The sequence below is a fragment of the Thamnophis sirtalis genome, unplaced genomic scaffold (genome assembly GCF_051295495.1).
Source record: "Thamnophis sirtalis isolate CommonGarterSnake01/CBP01778 unplaced genomic scaffold, rThaSir2_p1.2 scaffold_6, whole genome shotgun sequence".
NCBI lineage: Eukaryota > Metazoa > Chordata > Lepidosauria > Squamata > Natricidae > Thamnophis > Thamnophis sirtalis.
This window is the reverse complement of record NW_028261386.1, coordinates 51350772-51368980: the sequence shown is the minus strand read 5'-3', so window position 1 is coordinate 51368980 and position 18209 is coordinate 51350772. Positions and strand designations below refer to the sequence as shown.

The following is an 18209-nucleotide window of genomic DNA, read 5'->3' as shown; positions in this document are numbered from 1 at the left end:
GAAAACATGTAGAGACTCTAGAAAGAGTGCAGAGAAGAGCAACAAAGATGATTAGGAGACCAAAACATGTGAAGAACGGTTGCAGGAACTGGGTATATCTATTTTAATGAAAAGAAGGACTAGGGGAGACATGTTCCAATATCTCAGGGTTGCCACAAAGAAGAGGGAGTCAAGCTATTCTCCAAGGCAACTGAGAATAGAACAAGAAGCAATGGGTGGAAACGAATCAAGGAGAGAAGCAACTTAGAACTGAGGAGAAATTTCCTGACAGTTAGAACAATTAATCAGTGGAACAGCTTGCCCCCAGAAGTTGTGAATGCCCCAAAAGATGTTGGATAGCCAACATAGATAGTTACAACTTAGATAGTTGTTTGTCTGAAACGGTATAGGGTTTCCTGCCTGGGCAGGGGGTTGGACTAGAAGACCTCCAAGGTTCCTTCCAACTCTGCTATTGGCTATACAGTGCTATAGGCTATACAGTGAATTTAAAAAGAAACCCAAGAAAAATTTAATGGCAAATCGTTACTTCCAGCCCCCCAAAATCAAAGAATGCACATGCTTATGGAGAGGCCAACTCAGTTCTGTTCCGGCTGCTAGCCCTCGGCCGCGGTGGCAGGGAAATTCCAGGGGGCTCTGACAAATTACAAGCGAGTCCCAGCCCCCGAGTGGGAGGCGTAACGGGGAGCAGAGAGGAAAGCCCCCTGAGCACGTGATCCCCGACCGCGTGGTTTTCCTATCAGGCACCGGGGCTGTCCGTCCGTCCGCTCCCCCTCCGCTGGAGCCTCGCTCTCTTCAGACGGATCCATCGCCCCGGGCGGCCTTCGAAGGGCTCCACCGTGAGGCTCGGCTAATCAATCGCTGAAGCTGAGGCGCTCGCAGAAGGCGGGATCACGCGCTCTGCGCTCGGCACATTTTTGGCGCCGGCGCCGCCGCCGTTGCAGCCGTAGAGCAGAAATTGCCGCCTCTTTCTCGAGACTCAGCGGGAAGCGTTCCCTGGGGAGGGTTGAGGGGTGGCTATGGCGGAGCCCGCGGAGAAGCTATACCGGGCCGAGTACGCCAAGAGCGGGCGGGCTTCCTGCAAGAAATGCAAGGAAACTATCGCCAAGGATTCGCTCCGCCTGGCCATCATGGTGCAGGTAGGGACTCTACCTTCTTTCTAAGCCCCTTCCCTCTAAGCAGGCTTAAGAGTCTATGCCAAGCTCTGCAAGGCTTTCACCCTAGGCCACCCAGGCCCGGGAGCGCCACGTTGCCTGCCGAAGCGAGCAATCAGTCGTCTTTGTGGCCGCCCCTCGGTGCATCTGTTACCCTCCCGCCACTGCCTTTGCGCCTGATCCCCTGGATCGGTTCGATTCCGTTTTGTTAATGCGCCACCCGATGGGTCAAGGCAGCTGAAGGATGCGCAGCGCAGGAGGAACCGCCCTTTCCCTTTCATAGCTTCCCTTCTTGCGGGGATCTTCCAAAGATGCCAGTTGAAATCATTTTATGCCGGGCCCACCATCCGGCCGCCTTAAGCTGTATGTCTCTTAGCTTTTCACTTAGGAGGAAGTTCTTTGAGGGTTTTACGTCTAGGTGGGGAAATTTGAGCTGACAGTAGTTCCCACGTTGTTCCATTAGAGCCGCGGGGTTTAGCTGCTCGTCCTGCAGTGGGCGGGGGATATCTTTTTTAATCACAACCAAGTTCAATACCCTGTTTTTCACAATTTCGCACATTTTCACCATACAATTTTACAATACAACCCTCCTAAAGATTTGTTCATAAGTGCACAGTTCCGAATAAATGTTTACACAACTTTGAATGTAATGAGGCTTTTCCTTAGGATTAGCAAATTTATTGATCCTGATGCTTAGTCTAGTTGGAACAATCATAAATTGGATGAGACTAACATATGGAATCGTTATCTTTGAGTTGGAGGGGATTTTAAAGCCTAGAATTTAGGACAGCTGTTACTTTGTTAAAATAGTCATGCACTGCAATCATATTTTGCAATCTTTATTTTGGAATCTGAATTTGAATGCTACATTCTTCAGTGGGGCATAGAGTCTTTAAGCATACAGTTTTGACTCTAGTCTGATGTGTTGCCAAGAATAGTATATAGACAGATCTATTGAGTGCGGAGTTTGTTTAGCCAAGCAATGCTGCATCCTTCCATCTCTTGATAGTTTACTATTTTTGCAATAAACCTGTGGATTTGACTCCATTTAACAAAATAATGTAATTGGTAATCCTGACAATTTGTAGCTCCCTAAAGGCAACTTGATTGCAATAGGGTGAAATTAAATAAATGGAATAATAATGATACTAGCAGTATATGGTGTGATGTCCGTGACCCGTCAAAACCGCGGAGGACAAAATCGCGCTCGACGAAAGCACGCATGTGATGTCATCACAGCGCGAGGAAAAAAAATTAAAAATTGAAATAAAATTAAAATTAAAGCAAGCCGATTCACATAAAGGTAAGAGTTAGGGTTAGGTTAAGGGTTAGGTTTAGAGCGTTAGGGTTACGTTTAGCGTTAGGTTAAGGGTTAGCGTTAGGTTTAGTGTTACGTTAACGGTTAGGTTTAGGGTTAGGTTTAGGCTTAGGTTAAGGGTTAGGTTTAGGGTTAGGTTTGGGGGGGTTAGGGTAAGGTTTTCGCTTTATTTTTACATTTTTCGATCACAGCGCGATGTTTTCGTCGCACTGTGATGACGTCAAATGCGCGCTTTCGTTGAGCGCGATTTTGTCCTCCGCGATTTTGTGGTGGAACCGTGATGTCTTCAAACCTATTGTTGTGGAATGTATACTGTATTCCATTCTCTGAGGAGCATGCAAAGACATTTTGTTCATAACTTCTTACCTAGAAAAGTAGGTCAGGCAGAGAGCAAGCAGCTTTAGATGTACTAGCAGGAGAACAGCGAGATGATTAAGTTTCTTATTCTTGGCATGTAGATGAACTTTGCTACAGAAAACTACTGCTGGATATAGTTGTGCATGCTGAGTTATTTTCTAGGCCCTTACCATCTCAAGTACAAAAAAAAAATCCTGCCCCAAAATGGAACACCCATTCACTGGTTAATGACATTCTGTAATGAAGACTGCATTATGAAACAAATAAGCAAACAAACTTGGTAACAGTAGAACTTCATTAAAATGGGGGAAATTGATGATCACAGAACCATTTTGCTGGATTACTTGTACAGTTGCCTAGTAACTTTTATTTATTTCATCGTTATGAAATGTTTTGATTTATCATTTTTGTTTTTTATTAAATGTTTTTGAAAGAGAAAACTGTGAGTGCCAAATTAGATTACACTTTGATATATTGATATTTATGATTCAGAGGCTTCTTCCCCTAAATGCCTTGTACTCTTAATCTGGAAATTCAGCAATGATCCATAGACAATAATATATAAAAGTATATAAAAATAAATATTTGGTAATCAGCGATACTCTATTTTAGGGGTGTCAAACTCAATTTCATTGAGGGCCGCATCAGCGTTGTATTTGATCTTGGCGGTGTGGCCAGCTCAATATCACTTATGTCAATGTGCCTGTGGTGGCCTGAGCACTCTGCCAGCGAAAATGGACTCCTGAGCGCCATTTTCAGCTGCAACAGCCTCCTGCAACCCTCTGCCAGCGAAAACGGAGGGCTACCTGCGGCCCTCCCACGCTTCATTTTTTTCTGCCAGAGGCACCATGGGACAGTCCTTTGCTGTTTCCATGGTAGCTCTGCGGGCCAGATCGAAGCACCCCACTGGCCAGATGCAGCCCCGGAGCCTTGGGTTTGACACCCCTGCTCTATTTGATGGTTGTGTCCTAATTGTTGCCAGAAAAAAAATGGACACAATATTGCAGATACTGTCATTGTAATCAGAAAGTAAAAGATGTATATACCAAAGATCTGTCTGTCTGGGATGCTGTTCCAAGATAGATGAGTAGCATGAGTTCCATAGATCCCTATAAAAAATTATGGTTCCGCACTATGTGAGTGGTGGTTTTGATTTTTCAAGTGCAGGAGCCAAGGTTTTTTTGAATATGTACCCAGAAACAAAGTGAATGGCAAGATGTTACAATGTGTGCCTTTGGCTCTGGGAACCTTGGGATCCAGGTTCTGTTGTTGTTAAAGTGCCTACTGATCTCCAGTTGATATTGCACATGCTTTATCCTCTGAAGGAATATATGACTGGCCTAATTGTAATCCATTGTGAGGAGGTACTCCATGTAAAGGCCATAAGAATCTAGTTTGAATTCTGCAAGACCACTCTGACTTAAATTATATTTCTTTGCCATTGCAATGGTTGGGAAGAGACTGATTGGGAAAAATCAGATTTTTAACCAGTATCTCATTGTAGCTCAAATTTTTAAAACAAACACTTTAGTTCTGTGTAAGTAGTGTTACATCTCCAAATTCTTATTAAAGCCTGAGCAGAAGGAAGCAAAATGAATAAAAGAATCACAATTACTTCTGGATGTTATAGAAATCTGAATTGATAATAACTATTGATAATAACTGCATATGGGATGTTATAGAAATGAAAACGGTACTCATAGATGGGCATAAGTTGTTTATTTATAAAATGTATTAGCCGCCCATCTTGCTACACAGTAACTCTCAGTGGTTTACAATATTAAAAAATAAAACTATATACTTTATAATAATATAAATACAATACTATAAAATCAACCTAGCTAAAAAGATGGGGGGGGATATGATAAGAGTGGGAGAGGGAGGAAGCTGTTGTTATTCAATCAGCCACCCAAAACATGAAGCCCTTCTGTTGGTGCTCCAAGGCAACTGGCTAAGCCAGATCTTTAAGCTCTTGAAGGTCAGGAGGGTTGGAGCTGACTTCACTCCATTTGACTGTACCCAAACAAAGCATCTGCAAAACTGGAAAAATGTATGAAATAGGGAGGGGAAATATACAAGGTGTATGGAACTGTGACTCTTATTAATAAATACTTTTTTGTCTGGATTCTAATTGTACTGTATGGGTACTACTTCTTAACCCAATTCTGTTGTATCAGTTTTCATGTCTGAGATTCTTCCCCCATTCTTTCTTTTCAGTCCCCTATGTTTGATGGCAAAGTACCTCATTGGCACCACTATTCTTGCTTCTGGAAACGAGTTCAGCTGCTATCCCATGCTGATCTGGATGGCTTCGCAGAACTCCGTTGGGAGGATCAGGAAAAAATTAAGAAACACATAGAAAGTGGAGGAGCTGCAGCAGGTAAGCTATTCACTGATGATAAAAAGGGAAAAGACTGTTGGGTGAACCATTGACTTGAGCAGGTTTAGGAGCTTGTCATTTTTATGCTGAGAGCAGACTTCATCAAAATGTTAGAAGGTCTCCAAAATATAATTGCTTAAGAGATTCTTTGGAAGTAAGTTTCAGTGAATTACTATTGCTGTCATACTCTGGGGTCACTCTTGCATGTTCTAGAAAACATTAACTGCAACCAAAAATTTCTCTCTCTTAGACTAGTTTTAAAAAGTCTGTATTTATTCCTCAGCAAATCTAACTGATTTATGTATCTTATTTCTGTTGTCCCAGGGGATTTTTTAAATTAGAACCTAAAAATTATTCCTTTCCTTTTTTTTTTTCAGGCAAAGGTGGTGGCCAAGAGGGAGGTGGCGGAAGTGAAAAAAGTTTAAATGATTTTGCAGCAGAATATGCAAAATCCAATAGAAGTACGTGCAAAGGTTGTGAACAAAAGATAGAAAAGGTAAACGTATGGGTAGCTCTCTGTGTATAAGGATGTAAACATTCACACAAAGATACACAAACTGTTATTAATGGCAGAAATGTTTTCTAAAGCAGTGGTCTCCAACCCCCCAGGCCACAGCTCACTACCAAGCCGTGAGCTGTTTAAAACCAGGGCACCCAAAGTGATGGGCGAATGCGCATATATCCCCCTTACGTAAGTAGCGGGAGAACGCATGCATGTTTTTTCTGCTGCCACTTGTGGCGAACCATTCCCTCCCTCCATGCACTAGTCTGCAAAGCTGGAAAGCATTTCTCCAAATCAGGATTTAAAAATCAGGTTATTTTTAAGACTTCCCAAGTTTAATTTTTGTCTTCAAATCTTAGATTATGGTCTAAATATGGTGCCTTGAATAACACATTAATTGAATTCATTTATGATTATATAATAATTGAAGAGACAAGATCAGAAATTGAAATTTAATGTGGTCTAGATTTAATTTGTTTAAAAATTAAATGTAATGGCTTAAATAGTGCTAAACTAAAAGCTTTGACATTGAAGAAATATTGTGATCTGAAATCTTGAAATTTTAATAGTTCTGTCTTATTCCTGAAGTAATTTTGTCATCCTACCATGTTTTCCCAAAAATAAGACAAGGTCTTATTTTCTTTTGATCCCCAAAATAAGCACTTGGTCTTATTTTCGGGGAGATCTTATTATTTTTGAGGTGCAGGAGGTGGCGAGCTGCTGCTGTGGTGCAATATTTTGGGGGAACGGGGTAATTTTTGGTCTTTATAGTAACACATAGTGTCTATCCATCTGTCTATTGGCAATCTATTCAGTTTAAAGAAACAAAGAATAGAGGTGTGTGTGTGTGTGTGTGTGTGTGTGTGTGTGTAAGAGAAAAATTAAAAATTTATTTGGGAATGACAGAATCTGTTTATGTTCAAGAATAGGGACTCATCCAGTGGTAAGTTTCAATTTATTTTACTACCGGATCACTCACTCGCGTGACTCTTCTGCGGATACACAAAACTGTCTGGGTGGGTGGGCGGAGTCACCCACCGCCGCCATTAACGTTTTGCCAGATCCGGGGCGAACCAGCAGAAACCCACCTCTGGACTCATCCCACTTTTATTTCAGAAATAAAGTTCCTATTAATGTGTTTTTTGGAAACACTTATTTTAACTTTCAGAAACAGTAAAGAAAACTCCAACTGCATTATTCTGAATTATTATTAATACAATAAAATAAATAATATTAAATTTCTGGCTTGAAACCTTAGTAGACAATTGTTTAATTTTGTTTGTGAATTTATTTCTAATTTCTCTTCCTATCTACCCAGGGTCAGATTAGAATCTCAAAGAAAATGGTGCTCGCTGAAAAACCACAGCTGGGGATGATAGACAATTGGTACCATCTTGCCTGTTTCAGTAGTCGCAGAACAGATCTGGGTTTTCTTCCTACCTTTAATGCCTCTCAGATCCAGGGCTTTGCGCTGTTAAACGCAGAAGACAAAGAAACTCTAAAGAAGCAGCTGCCCTCTGTCAAGACTGAAGGGTATGTAGAAGATGCCAAAAAAGGTGCATATCATGCTATTTGATTTTGATCATTGTATGATAGATACTTCTTTTTTATTTTTTTATTTTTATTTACAAACATAAAAAATACACGAACACAGAACTTAGACGTACACTACATTTACCCAATACAGTACAAACAGGAACTTCCTGTTCTTTCTAATAGCAATTTCAAATCGATACAATTCTCCTTATGTTATTTCCCCTTCTAATATATTTCATTTGTGTTTCACCATTTTTAACCCTCTATCTATCTGCTATATTGGGTGATTACCTCTAATAAATTTAAACACTCTTGAATGTGCATATATATAAGAGCTAAATAGCTTGAAATAGATCTATACTAGTTTCCCTTTATTTATCAGCACAAATACAACACAAATGTAACAAAGACAACATCAAAAAATGACTTTCTGCCTGGATGGCTCCTAGGGTGAGCTGAAAGACAGAAAAGGGCAGCAGTATGCTCCCTCCCATATTTGGGCATACCAGGGGTTGTGACACAATACATACATATATTCATACATACATACATACATACGCTGGTCTTGTATTCGGGTCTTTTCCCGTGTAAGATTGAGATTGTCTTGGCAACGTTTCAGCGAGGTCTCACTCGCCATCTTCAGGCTGGGTTTTGGGCTTAAAGTGTGATCAGAGCTGCCGTCTTTCTATAAATCTTGGTGGGGGTGTATGGAGTGCTGGCTTTGTTTCAGTAAGTGGAATGATTGGTTGTGTGGTTGTATCATGATTGGTAGATTAGTGCTGATTGGTGCTGGCTATGTGTCCATTGTTGTTTCGTGTTGTAATGGACTGGGTGGTGGGTGGGGCTCGTTTGTTGACTAGGGCTGGTTTCCAGATGTCTGGTAGGCAGGAGGTATCATCATGTTTATTCATGTTATAGGGGTGTTTCTCTATTTCAATAGCTTCCATAATTATTCTCTTGAAGTGTTCTATTTTGGAGATTAACCTGGTTCCTTCAAAATTAATTTAATGTCCTATAGCTTTAAGGTGCTGGAAAAGGGAGGAAGTTTTTTCTTTTTTTCTTACTGCGTTCTTGTGTTCTGCGATGCGTGCATTTATTTTCCTGTTCGTTTATCCTATGTATGTTGCAGGGCAGATTTTGCAAGGTATTTCGTAGACTCCTTGGTTTTCTAGCTGGATTTTGTCTTTGGGGTTTCTTAAGATGTTGGCTATTTTTTGGTCAGTGTTGAAGACTGTCTTGATATTGTGTTTGTGGAGAATTTTGCTGATTTTATCTGTGGTGCCTTTGATGTAAGGGAGGAGGGCGATGCCGTTGTCCTGTTCTGTGTCTTGGTTTTGGGGGGGAGCCCCCCGTTGGATTAGGTTGGTAATTGGATTAGGTTGGTAATCCCGGGAAAGAAAAACTGGACAACTTCCTCACACATCTCAACAGCCTGCACCCCAAAATACAATTCACCATGGAAATAGAAGCAAACAACCAACTTCCCTTTCTGGACATCCTAATCTACAAAAAACCCAATGGCTCCCTAGGACACAACATCTACCAGAAAAAAACACACACCAACCGCTACTTAAACGACAAACCCATCACCACCCTGCACAGATCAACTCTGTAGCCAAGACGCTCATCTCCAGAACCAAACGCCTAGCCAACAAAGACCACCTGAAAACTGAATTACACACTCTCACAAACGTATTAATCTCCAACAGATTCCAAAGAAAAACAATTACCAACCTAAACCAAAGGGAGACTTCCCCCAAAAACCAAGACATTTTCCCATTTATCTAATTCAATATTGTAGCTAAAGTTCTGTGGCCATTTTACCATTTGTTCTTTCACAATTTCTTTCTTCCATTTTATACTTCAGAAGAAATTTATATATTCTCCCTATCATCTTTCTTTCTGAGTTTTGGATTATTTTATCTAATTTGTGTGGTTCCATTTGGATGCCGTATAATTTAGTATCATTATTGTGTTTAGTTTTGATGTGCAAGTAGGTTAGCCAGTCAACTTTCATGTTTTGTTCTGCCAATTCTTCGATTGTTTTTAAATTTTCCTGTCCATTAATTAAGTCTCTGTATCAACACTTTATTCATATCTGTAAAATTTGGGTGCATCGTCCTTTCTGTCGAGGGTAGGCAATTCGGGATTTTCATATAGTGGTGTTTTTTTTTTAATTTTGAGCCAGTTTTGCATAACACATTTCTAATTAGATTTTTTTGAAAGTATTTGTGCGTTTTATTTTTATCATCTCATATGCCAACCTGCTTGCAGATCATGGCCTTCTAAGGTCAAGATTCTTTTATTCTTTAACTCTATCCAGTCCTTCACCCATGTTATTGTTACTGCTAGTGTGTATAACTCCCAGGTTGGTAATGCTAAGCCTCCTCTTTCCTTGCTATCTTGGATTGACTTTAGTTTAATCCTCGCTTTTCGGTATGACAGATACTTCTAAAATACCAGTGTGGCTGGTGTTTTCTGACGTTGGCTATGGAAGATCTCCAGTTGTGACTATTGTGGAGAGGTAGCTGCAGATTAGCTAGTAAATACACTAAGCTTTTAAAGATGTTAAATTTTCAATTATCAGAATGATAATGCAACATGGCAAATGGAGATTTTCTAATTCTTAGAGTTTTCTATTGTTGTTGCAAGAGGGTTTTTAAAAATAACCCTTGACAAGCTTACTTTAAGACTTACGCTATATCTATATCTATCTATCTATTCCTTTCTATAAGAAGGAAGCACAGTTTCTTTGGTGTAGATAAGCTATACCTTTTTGCCTAGATAGCTGATGTAAATATTTGTTTTCTGTTTAGCTTAAGATCTTCTGGGTTTTTTTCCTTCTCTTTCTCATTTTTTACTATTCTAAACAACTAGATCATTGCAATATTTTATCTGGAGGTTTGTCCAGAATCAGCAGGGAGTAAAAAACATTTGAGACTATGTTACTGAAGAGATCAGAAATGTGTCACATCTATTCTGAAGACATTGCAATGGATGTAGAAAATTCTTGGAATGACACACAAAATGTATATATTTTAGGACCTAGATACGTGATGGAGCATTTGAACTTGGCACCCAGGATTCTGTGAGGGTGCCACATAGTGCAGGAACAAAAAAGGAGGCATTCTTGATGCATAGTTGTGTTGAGGAATTCAGTCTCAGTTTAGTTACGGTTGGCATTGAATTTTATTAGCTTTCAGCATAACTATAAGGTGGACTCGTTTATCTGAGTTTTTAAAAATCTCTGCTGTTATCCAACTATTTCACTGGTCCCCAACCTTTGGGATACCAGGGACCGGTTCTATGGAGAAAGTGATTTTTTTTTTTTTTTTTTTAGTGATTTTATTGAAATTTGTAGGCCGCCCTTTTCCCTGAGGGGACTCAGGGCGGCTCACATAAAATCGGGGAAGGGGAGATACAGACAATAACAAAGACACATATAATAAAAGCAGTAACCAACATGCATTCATCATTCGGGGGGGGGGCAACTATCTTCATCCCCAGGCCTGACGGGCTAGCCAGTTCTTCAAGGCTGCGCGGAAGGCCTGGACGGTGGTGAGGGTACGAATCTCCACGGGGAGTTCGTTCCAAAGGGTCGGGGCGACTACTGAGAAGGCCCTCCTCCTTGTAGTTGCCAGCCGACACTGGCTGGCCGATGGAATACTGGCTGGCCGATGGAAAGGTTTTTCCACAGACCTGAGGGGGCATGGTTTTGCATTTTGCTTGCATCTCACAGATTGAGTTTCACTTGTTTGCACGACCCGGTTGCTGGCATGTGGCAGCCTGGTGCTTGTCCACGGACCTGGGGTTGGTGACCCCTGATCTATTCCATTTGTTATTAATGTATTAATGTTGTTTTCTGATACAATAACTTTCAAATTATTTTTAACTTATTGCAAATTGTTGTCTACTTTGGAATATGCTTTTTATAAAATGCTTATATAAGGTTTTTTTTAAGCAGAAACAAAAATCTAAGCCTGTCGTCTATAACTGCATGAGAAGTAGGAGTCACAATCCATTACAGTATTTGACTATCTTTTTAACAAATCTCCCAGATCCTTTTGGACTTTCCTCTACATGCTGCATTCTCTTTTGCTTTCTATTTCTATTCCTCCTGGTGTTTTTTTTTTAGGAGACTGTAACAGAAAGCAAATTCCTTAATTTTCTACTTAAAATTGCCCTGGTGCAGTCCTCAGTGAATGCTCAAGTCTTGCATCTTTCCACAAAGCCATTGCACTGGCACTTAAGAGCCTGGAGATCATGTACCAATTTTTATAGAGAATTGAAAGTGAAAATAATGGCAGTCACCGAGCAAAAAATAGAATGGAGATTCTGAAGGGATCATTAAGTGAATGTTTTCCTTAGGATCATTTAATTCCAAATCCTCATACTATTGAATTTCCCAATTTGATTTTTTTCAAAATGACTCCATATAGGAGATTTAACAGCAGTTGTTTGAGTTATTTCAGGATTGCTGCAATAAAAATAAAATATTAACACCAACACACACACACACACACACACCACATAGGTGGCAGAGATACAGGTAGTCCTTGAGTTATGAATGTAATGGAGCCTGCTCATTCCATTCGTAATACAAGGATTCGTGGGAGTGAATCTCGTACTTTGAATGGAATCACTCCCTCCTTTCGCCTACGCATTCTCTAATCGAATGTGAGGCTGGTTAAGTGCACATGAGGTATTTCAGGGTGGGAAAGGCCATGGGGGAGCCTAGTGATGGAACAGACCACCTGCCTAAGACCATCCCAGCCCCCCCAACCCACTGAAATACCTTATGCTCCCCACAATTGCTTCCCCACCCAACCTGCCGCGCTGGATCACTGGTGCAAAGATCTAGCAAGTTGTCTCCTCTCAGAAGAAGCCTCTCAGCCGCATGCACCCCTCTCCAGCTTCCTTTAGGCCTGTGCAGGCTTCGCCTGGCACATTGCAAGCCAAAATGCTGCTTCGCAGGCCTTGCCCAGCACGTTGCAGGCTGAAATGGAGGTCCAAAGGGGCAGATAATTCTTAAATCTGGCCCTAGACTCAAATCTAGTTCTTGTTAGTTTTTGCAAAATTGAAAAGCTTTTAGTACTGGCACCACCACTGTATAATTTTTGACCAGGATGGGAAGTTTGCTATTGTAATGGTTGAAACACTGAAAGATAGATGTCACTTTCTGGACCTAGTTTCCATCAGTTTTACAGATGGGATCTTGCCTAACAGAAGAAGAAAAAAGAACGTGTAAAAAAAAAACCCTTGTTAGAAATGAAAGGGGTGGTTTGTGGTTACATAAAGGTTAGCTGAATTTCACAATTTTCCAAACCATAAAACATTGTTTTACAAACCACAGTGTGGTTTAATTTGCTGAGGCTTCTTTGAAGGACAGTAATGTAATATCTTTTGGGGGGGATCGGCATCAAGTTATTCCTTCATTGTTTGCATCAACCTGTTATCCAAGTACATCCAAAATATAAACATTGACAATTCATCAGAAACTAGTCTTGCTCATACCCCACAATGATGGTTTGATTGTAGGCTGCTGGAGAGGATGTGCTCTAATCTTTGTAGTGTTTTTATTGTGTCTTTTGAATGGTGGCTGAATATAGTTTATCTCTACTAATGGCTGTTTTGTCTGAATACAAAGCTTTCAGAAATTCCCTAGCATTTTTTTATTCTACTTGATTTATTAGCATGCTTACAGTTTCCCAGTTGAAACTATGAGTCTACCCCATATGTTATGAAATTAAGGAGCTTTCATTGGGTGCTCTAAATGTTAGTTGATGTTTATGGATGTGCTGTGCTGCTCTTCTGCCTGTCTATCCACATAGTGGCTTTTACAGTCCTTATATTGTACATTGCAAACCACTCCTGTTTTTTTTCTTCTTGGGCTATTTGATCTTTTGGCATATTTAAGAAATTTTGGAGGACTTTATTGTGGTAAAGTGATGATTTGTGACTGCAACAGTCTGTTGTTTCTGAGATGTTTTTGATGTATGCTAATGTTATCATCCTTTTCATGGCTTGTAGGTTTCAGAAATCTATCACAGCAGTGGTTCCAAAATGTCTGTCTGCCTTATGCAGAGTTTATTTGGCTTTTATACAGTTTTAACAAGCAAAGCAAAAGCAGGGGTAGCAACAGCATCTTATTGGTACATTCTCTCTTATTTCCCTTGTCAATCTTGCAGACTATCCCAGCCAAGGTAGAAGCTCCACATAACTCCCTCGTACGGCCTATCTCTAATAAACAGTTGAGTTACTGAGCTCATGGCTGTCTAATGCGCATGTCTGTACGTAACCTTTCCTCTTTTCCCAAATCTGGTTCTGCTAATTAGGTGAGCTCATAGGTATTTTCAAGGTAACCAGCTACTGAGATCATGGCATTTTACTGCACATGTCTTTATGTAATGTTTCCTCTATTCCTACAATAGCTTGTATTGATTGTGTTGTAGTGGGTTGAGTGGTCACACACTTTTAGACAAAAATTGAATGTTTACCCATTTTGTTGGAAGATGTTATATAGGTGATCTGTTTCCTTTTTTCTGGTGTTCAGGGTTTCTGCAGTGCATTTGTACTAGTCAACCTTTCTCTGTAATCTCTGTTCCTTAATGAAATGCTATGGATACTTGTATTGAACATAAACTGACAGCCAATGTAAGGTAAGTTCTGGTTTAGGATTGGGAAAAGCAGAAAGAAAGGCAGAGTACACCATCCTCAGCTTCTAAAAGAAAGGTTGGTATCTTTGTGAAGTATGCATATTTGTGTATATACACTATATAAATTTACTGTGTACAATCACTCAACTATATACCGAATTAATATTATATATGTTAAAAAAATAGAGGAAATAACTCTCCTTAGCACACTATGTATTATTTCTTTTCAGAAAGAGAAAAGGAGATGAGGTGGATGCAAATGTAATCTCAAAAAAGAAACCCAAGAAAGAGAAAGAGAAATTATCAAAACAAGAAAAGCTGCTAAAGGTTTGTTTTGCCATGATTAATTAGTTTCATTTAAAGCACCTTTGGATGATGAGATCAGAATATCCTAAGAGCAATTAGACTTCTTGATGGAGACTGCTCTCTTCTGCATTGTCACCATTCTGAATTTGATTTGACCCTGAAGAATGCTTGAAGTAAGTGGAATGTGATAATGCTGAAGGAGCTGACAGCGTTACCAACTTCCATTTAGAATCAGTCTCATATTTTGGTAGCTTGGCTTAACTGCAAGTCAAGTCGCAGTGAGAAGATGCTAACCTGAAATAACCTTCTGGTTATTCTAAATATCTAAAAGCAATTTCTTAAATCCTGTTTCTTGAACCATCATCCAAATAATATTCATGTAGGAATACAAACAACGGCACTGAATTATATAAACTTAGTCTGCTCTGTAAGCCTGTCACCCCTGCCTCTTATTATTCTTAGTAGAAAGGTGTTGGAAAGAAATCTTAAATGTGATACTTTATACATTTTTTTAACCTACAGGATCAGACAGAACTGATCTGGAATATCAAAGATGAGTTGAAGAATGCCTGTTCTACCAATGACTTGAAGGAGCTCCTGATAGCCAACAAGCAAGAAGTTCCTTCTGGGGAAGCTGCTGTGAGTTGAGCTCCATTTTATTTGACATTTTGTGTGAAAATGAGGAAAGAGAAAAAAGAAAAAGATTTTGTATTTATTTATCTATTTGAACACACATATACATAGTCATTGAGCTTTTTCTTTTTTAAACAAAGTTTTTTATTTATTTTTTGTTACATATTTTAACTTCTTTTATTAAAAAAAAGTGTTGGCATGGTTTCCTCCCCTCTACATCTTCCATTATGCATATTACATTTTACATCATATTTCCATTTTACTTTTCAGTCATCTTATTTTTATTCTATATTATCCCGCTTAGTTTAAATTTTTTCTTAATATATAAACAATATTCTTTTGCCTCTCAAAGTTAATCAAATTTAACATATCATTTCCATCTACCGTGTTTTCCCGAAAATAAGACAGGGTCTTTTTTTTTTTTACACACAAAATATGGTTTGGGCCTTATTATGAGGGGGACAGTTTATTGTTTTCGGGTTGCCGGGCAGCTGCTCTCTTGTACACTCTGCCGACAGCCAATCCACAACCATAGAGCGTAAGCCCAGAGCGGCCTCTGCCAGAAGACTCAGTTTGGAAGCTGCCGAAAAATCCACGCTGGGATGGCAGAGGCAGCAGTGGAGATGCCCTGGCTCTGCAGGGAGAGCTGGGCCAGGGCATTGTGAGCCTGGGAGGCACGGGAGCAGAACAGCCGCTCACGCAACCCCCTTCTCCAACCATGCAGAGCGCCATTCACTGGCATTTCAAAGGCGCCAAGCCGCAAGAGCTGGGCGGCGTCAAACAGGCCTTCACACGGCTTGGTGATACACCTGGGTCAGTGTATGGCACTCTGCACGGCTGGAAAGGAGGTTTGCCAGGTGGTTGCTGTGCCTGGCTCTTTGGGAGCCCACTCGCAGGAGAGCAGCCGCCCGGCAACCCCCTCCCCTTCAGTTGGGCACACCAACCTAGCAATATCCCGAAGGCACCAAGCAACGCGATCACCTTTGCCTCCCCCCCCCCCCCGCCCGGCCTGGTTTCTGCTGCTTGGTATGTTCAGGATACCGCTAGGTTGGTGAGTGGGGGAGGGCTTATATTTTTGCCCACCAGAAAAATGTGGCATGGCCTTATTATCAGGAAATGTCATGTTTTTGGGAAAACCCGGTATTATTCTGTTTTGCTATTAGTAATACATATCCACATTGAGCTTTTTCTAAATGTTAATGCTCGTGCAAATTTAATTGAAGTGAGATGAATGTCTGCAGCCCCCAAAGATCTACATGGTCTCCTTCAAAAGATGCTTAAAAACTTGTTTTGCCTAAGGCCTTGGTCTAGGATGGGTCGCAAGTCTCTTATAGGACTATGTTGTATCCTCTTAGGTTGTCCCTTTCTTCTGTTGGATATTTCATTCTATTTTAAACGTGCATCATTCATCTTCCTTTGTTTTAGTGTTGCATGCTGCCCAGAGTTATCATGAAGTGTGGTGGCCTTATATACATTTCATTAATAAGATAAAAGCAGTCAGAGAAACATGACTTGGGCCTATTAACACAAGTAGAATTTAACATCCATTCATTCAGCCATTATTCAGAGTTACAGCAGCGCTGAATAAGAATGACTAATAATGGTTCCTCATAGTTGTACTGTCGCAATAGCCTCATAGTTACCTGATTGTCTTTTGGGACCTTCACTGCCAGCTTCTGACAAACATTAGTCATTAGAAAAGCTGGCAAGGGTTACAAATGGCAGTCCTGTGATTGTGGGATGTTGTGACTCCACATGATTCACCTAATAAGGGCAACAAAATCTGCCAGAATTGCTGTCCTAAGTCAACATGGTCACATGATATTATATCTTATGACAGCATCATGTAGCAATTGAGCTACTAACCCTGATTACCATTGGTAAGTAGGGACTACGTCTAATGAAATTTAACTTTCTAGGTTGGGTTTAATGCTTTTGATAAAAGAGTATTAGGAAGCAAGGGTGGCATCTTAAAGGCAATCTATTGCCAATATAGGTAGTTTTTAACATACGGACATTTAATGACTGTCCAAAATTAATTACAGCTCAGAAAGGGTGCTTTACACTGAAGAATTTCTGGTTATCATAAAATGCTATGTTCCTTTGCCCTTGGCAACCTGTATGCACATGGAAACAGTTGTCACGATTGTGATTTGCAATCTTCTCTGCTGGCTTCCCCAGAAATTCAAAGAGGAAGCTAGCTAGAAAATCGCCAGCTCCTACTTCCTGCCAAAAGATTTCCCCTCCCCTCCATGCATCAGGAGTTGAGGACAGAAACCATCCATCAGGCTACAGAATTGGAAGTGTGGACCTTTGGATTTCTGCTTCATCTCTCCAGCCCAGTTCACAAGGAGGGGAGCTGCCAGCCCTCCTTTGGTAGGCAGCTCTTTTGCTGTCTGCTTAATGACCCACGTGGTTGCTTATCCACAGTTGGGAGTACCACGATTGCAGTAGATCACTGAAGCAGTCATAGTGTCTTGCCCAACAACTGAGCCCCTGGTCGCAGTTGTGGTTGAAAGTCAGGGTTACCTGTAAGTGTATCTTAAATATCTTTGGGGAAGTCAGAAATAGAATAGAATTAAGAAGTCGGAAAGGGTTATTAAACAGTCATTTGAATGCTTCTACTAAGTTCTTGGAATATGAAGGTCATGATGCAATTGATAATAATGCTGCATTTAGTCATATAGTTCTGATGATAAGCAGATATGGGGTAGTATTAGCATGTGACTACAGACTGCTATAACCTGAACCACAGGTGTTTCTCTGGTAAGAAGTGCCATGCTGAATTATACCATACCAATGGCCAGTTTAATTCAGATTCTGTTCTAGCACTAGTTATTGGAATGCCTATAAGAAATACACAAGCAAACCATTGTGTAGTACCCATGTCCCAGATTTTCCAACAAACAATATCAAGATGCATACAAACATTGGTATTGAGAAGAATACACAGCCATCCAACTATGCAAGCTGTTGATGCCATTCCCCTATTCATGGATGGAATTCTTTCATAAAGTTTGTTAAGTAAGCTCCCCGTTGGGAGAGCGAGTACATTCAGCGAAGCGTTGGGAGAGTTGTGTTGGAGAACACACAAACCAGCATACAGAGACACTGCAATTTAAATAGGCTTTTACTTTCGTGGAAATAGAGGTATCAGAGTCCATCAAACAGTCCAAGTCATACATGGATAAGACAGTCAGTCATCAACGTCTTTCAGTTAAGGGATAATCCCAATAACATAGTCCATAATCATACAAACAGTCTGGTACTCAAAGTTTGCTAGCAGTTGCAAAACTTACAATAGCTCACTGCACTCAGATCAGATCAGCCCAGCATCTGACAAAACAGTCGTTCTGGCTCCCTCTTTATG

The 18209-nt window shown here is 40.4% G+C and overlaps 1 protein-coding gene across 1 annotated transcript in view; it reads left to right on the top strand.

The window, feature by feature from the left end:
* The first annotated feature begins 774 nt into the window (after positions 1-774).
* The window catches only part of PARP1 (poly(ADP-ribose) polymerase 1), a 42385-nt gene continuing 24950 nt past the window's right edge, over positions 775-18209 (top strand). The window contains exons 1-6 of the mRNA XM_087717862.1: positions 775-1136; positions 5044-5206; positions 5584-5702; positions 7027-7241; positions 14131-14227; positions 14729-14845. Coding sequence (XP_087573988.1) covers positions 1017-1136; positions 5044-5206; positions 5584-5702; positions 7027-7241; positions 14131-14227; positions 14729-14845 — 831 coding nt within the window. The 5' untranslated portion in view covers positions 775-1016. The remainder of the gene's footprint in view (positions 1137-5043; positions 5207-5583; positions 5703-7026; positions 7242-14130; positions 14228-14728; positions 14846-18209) is intronic.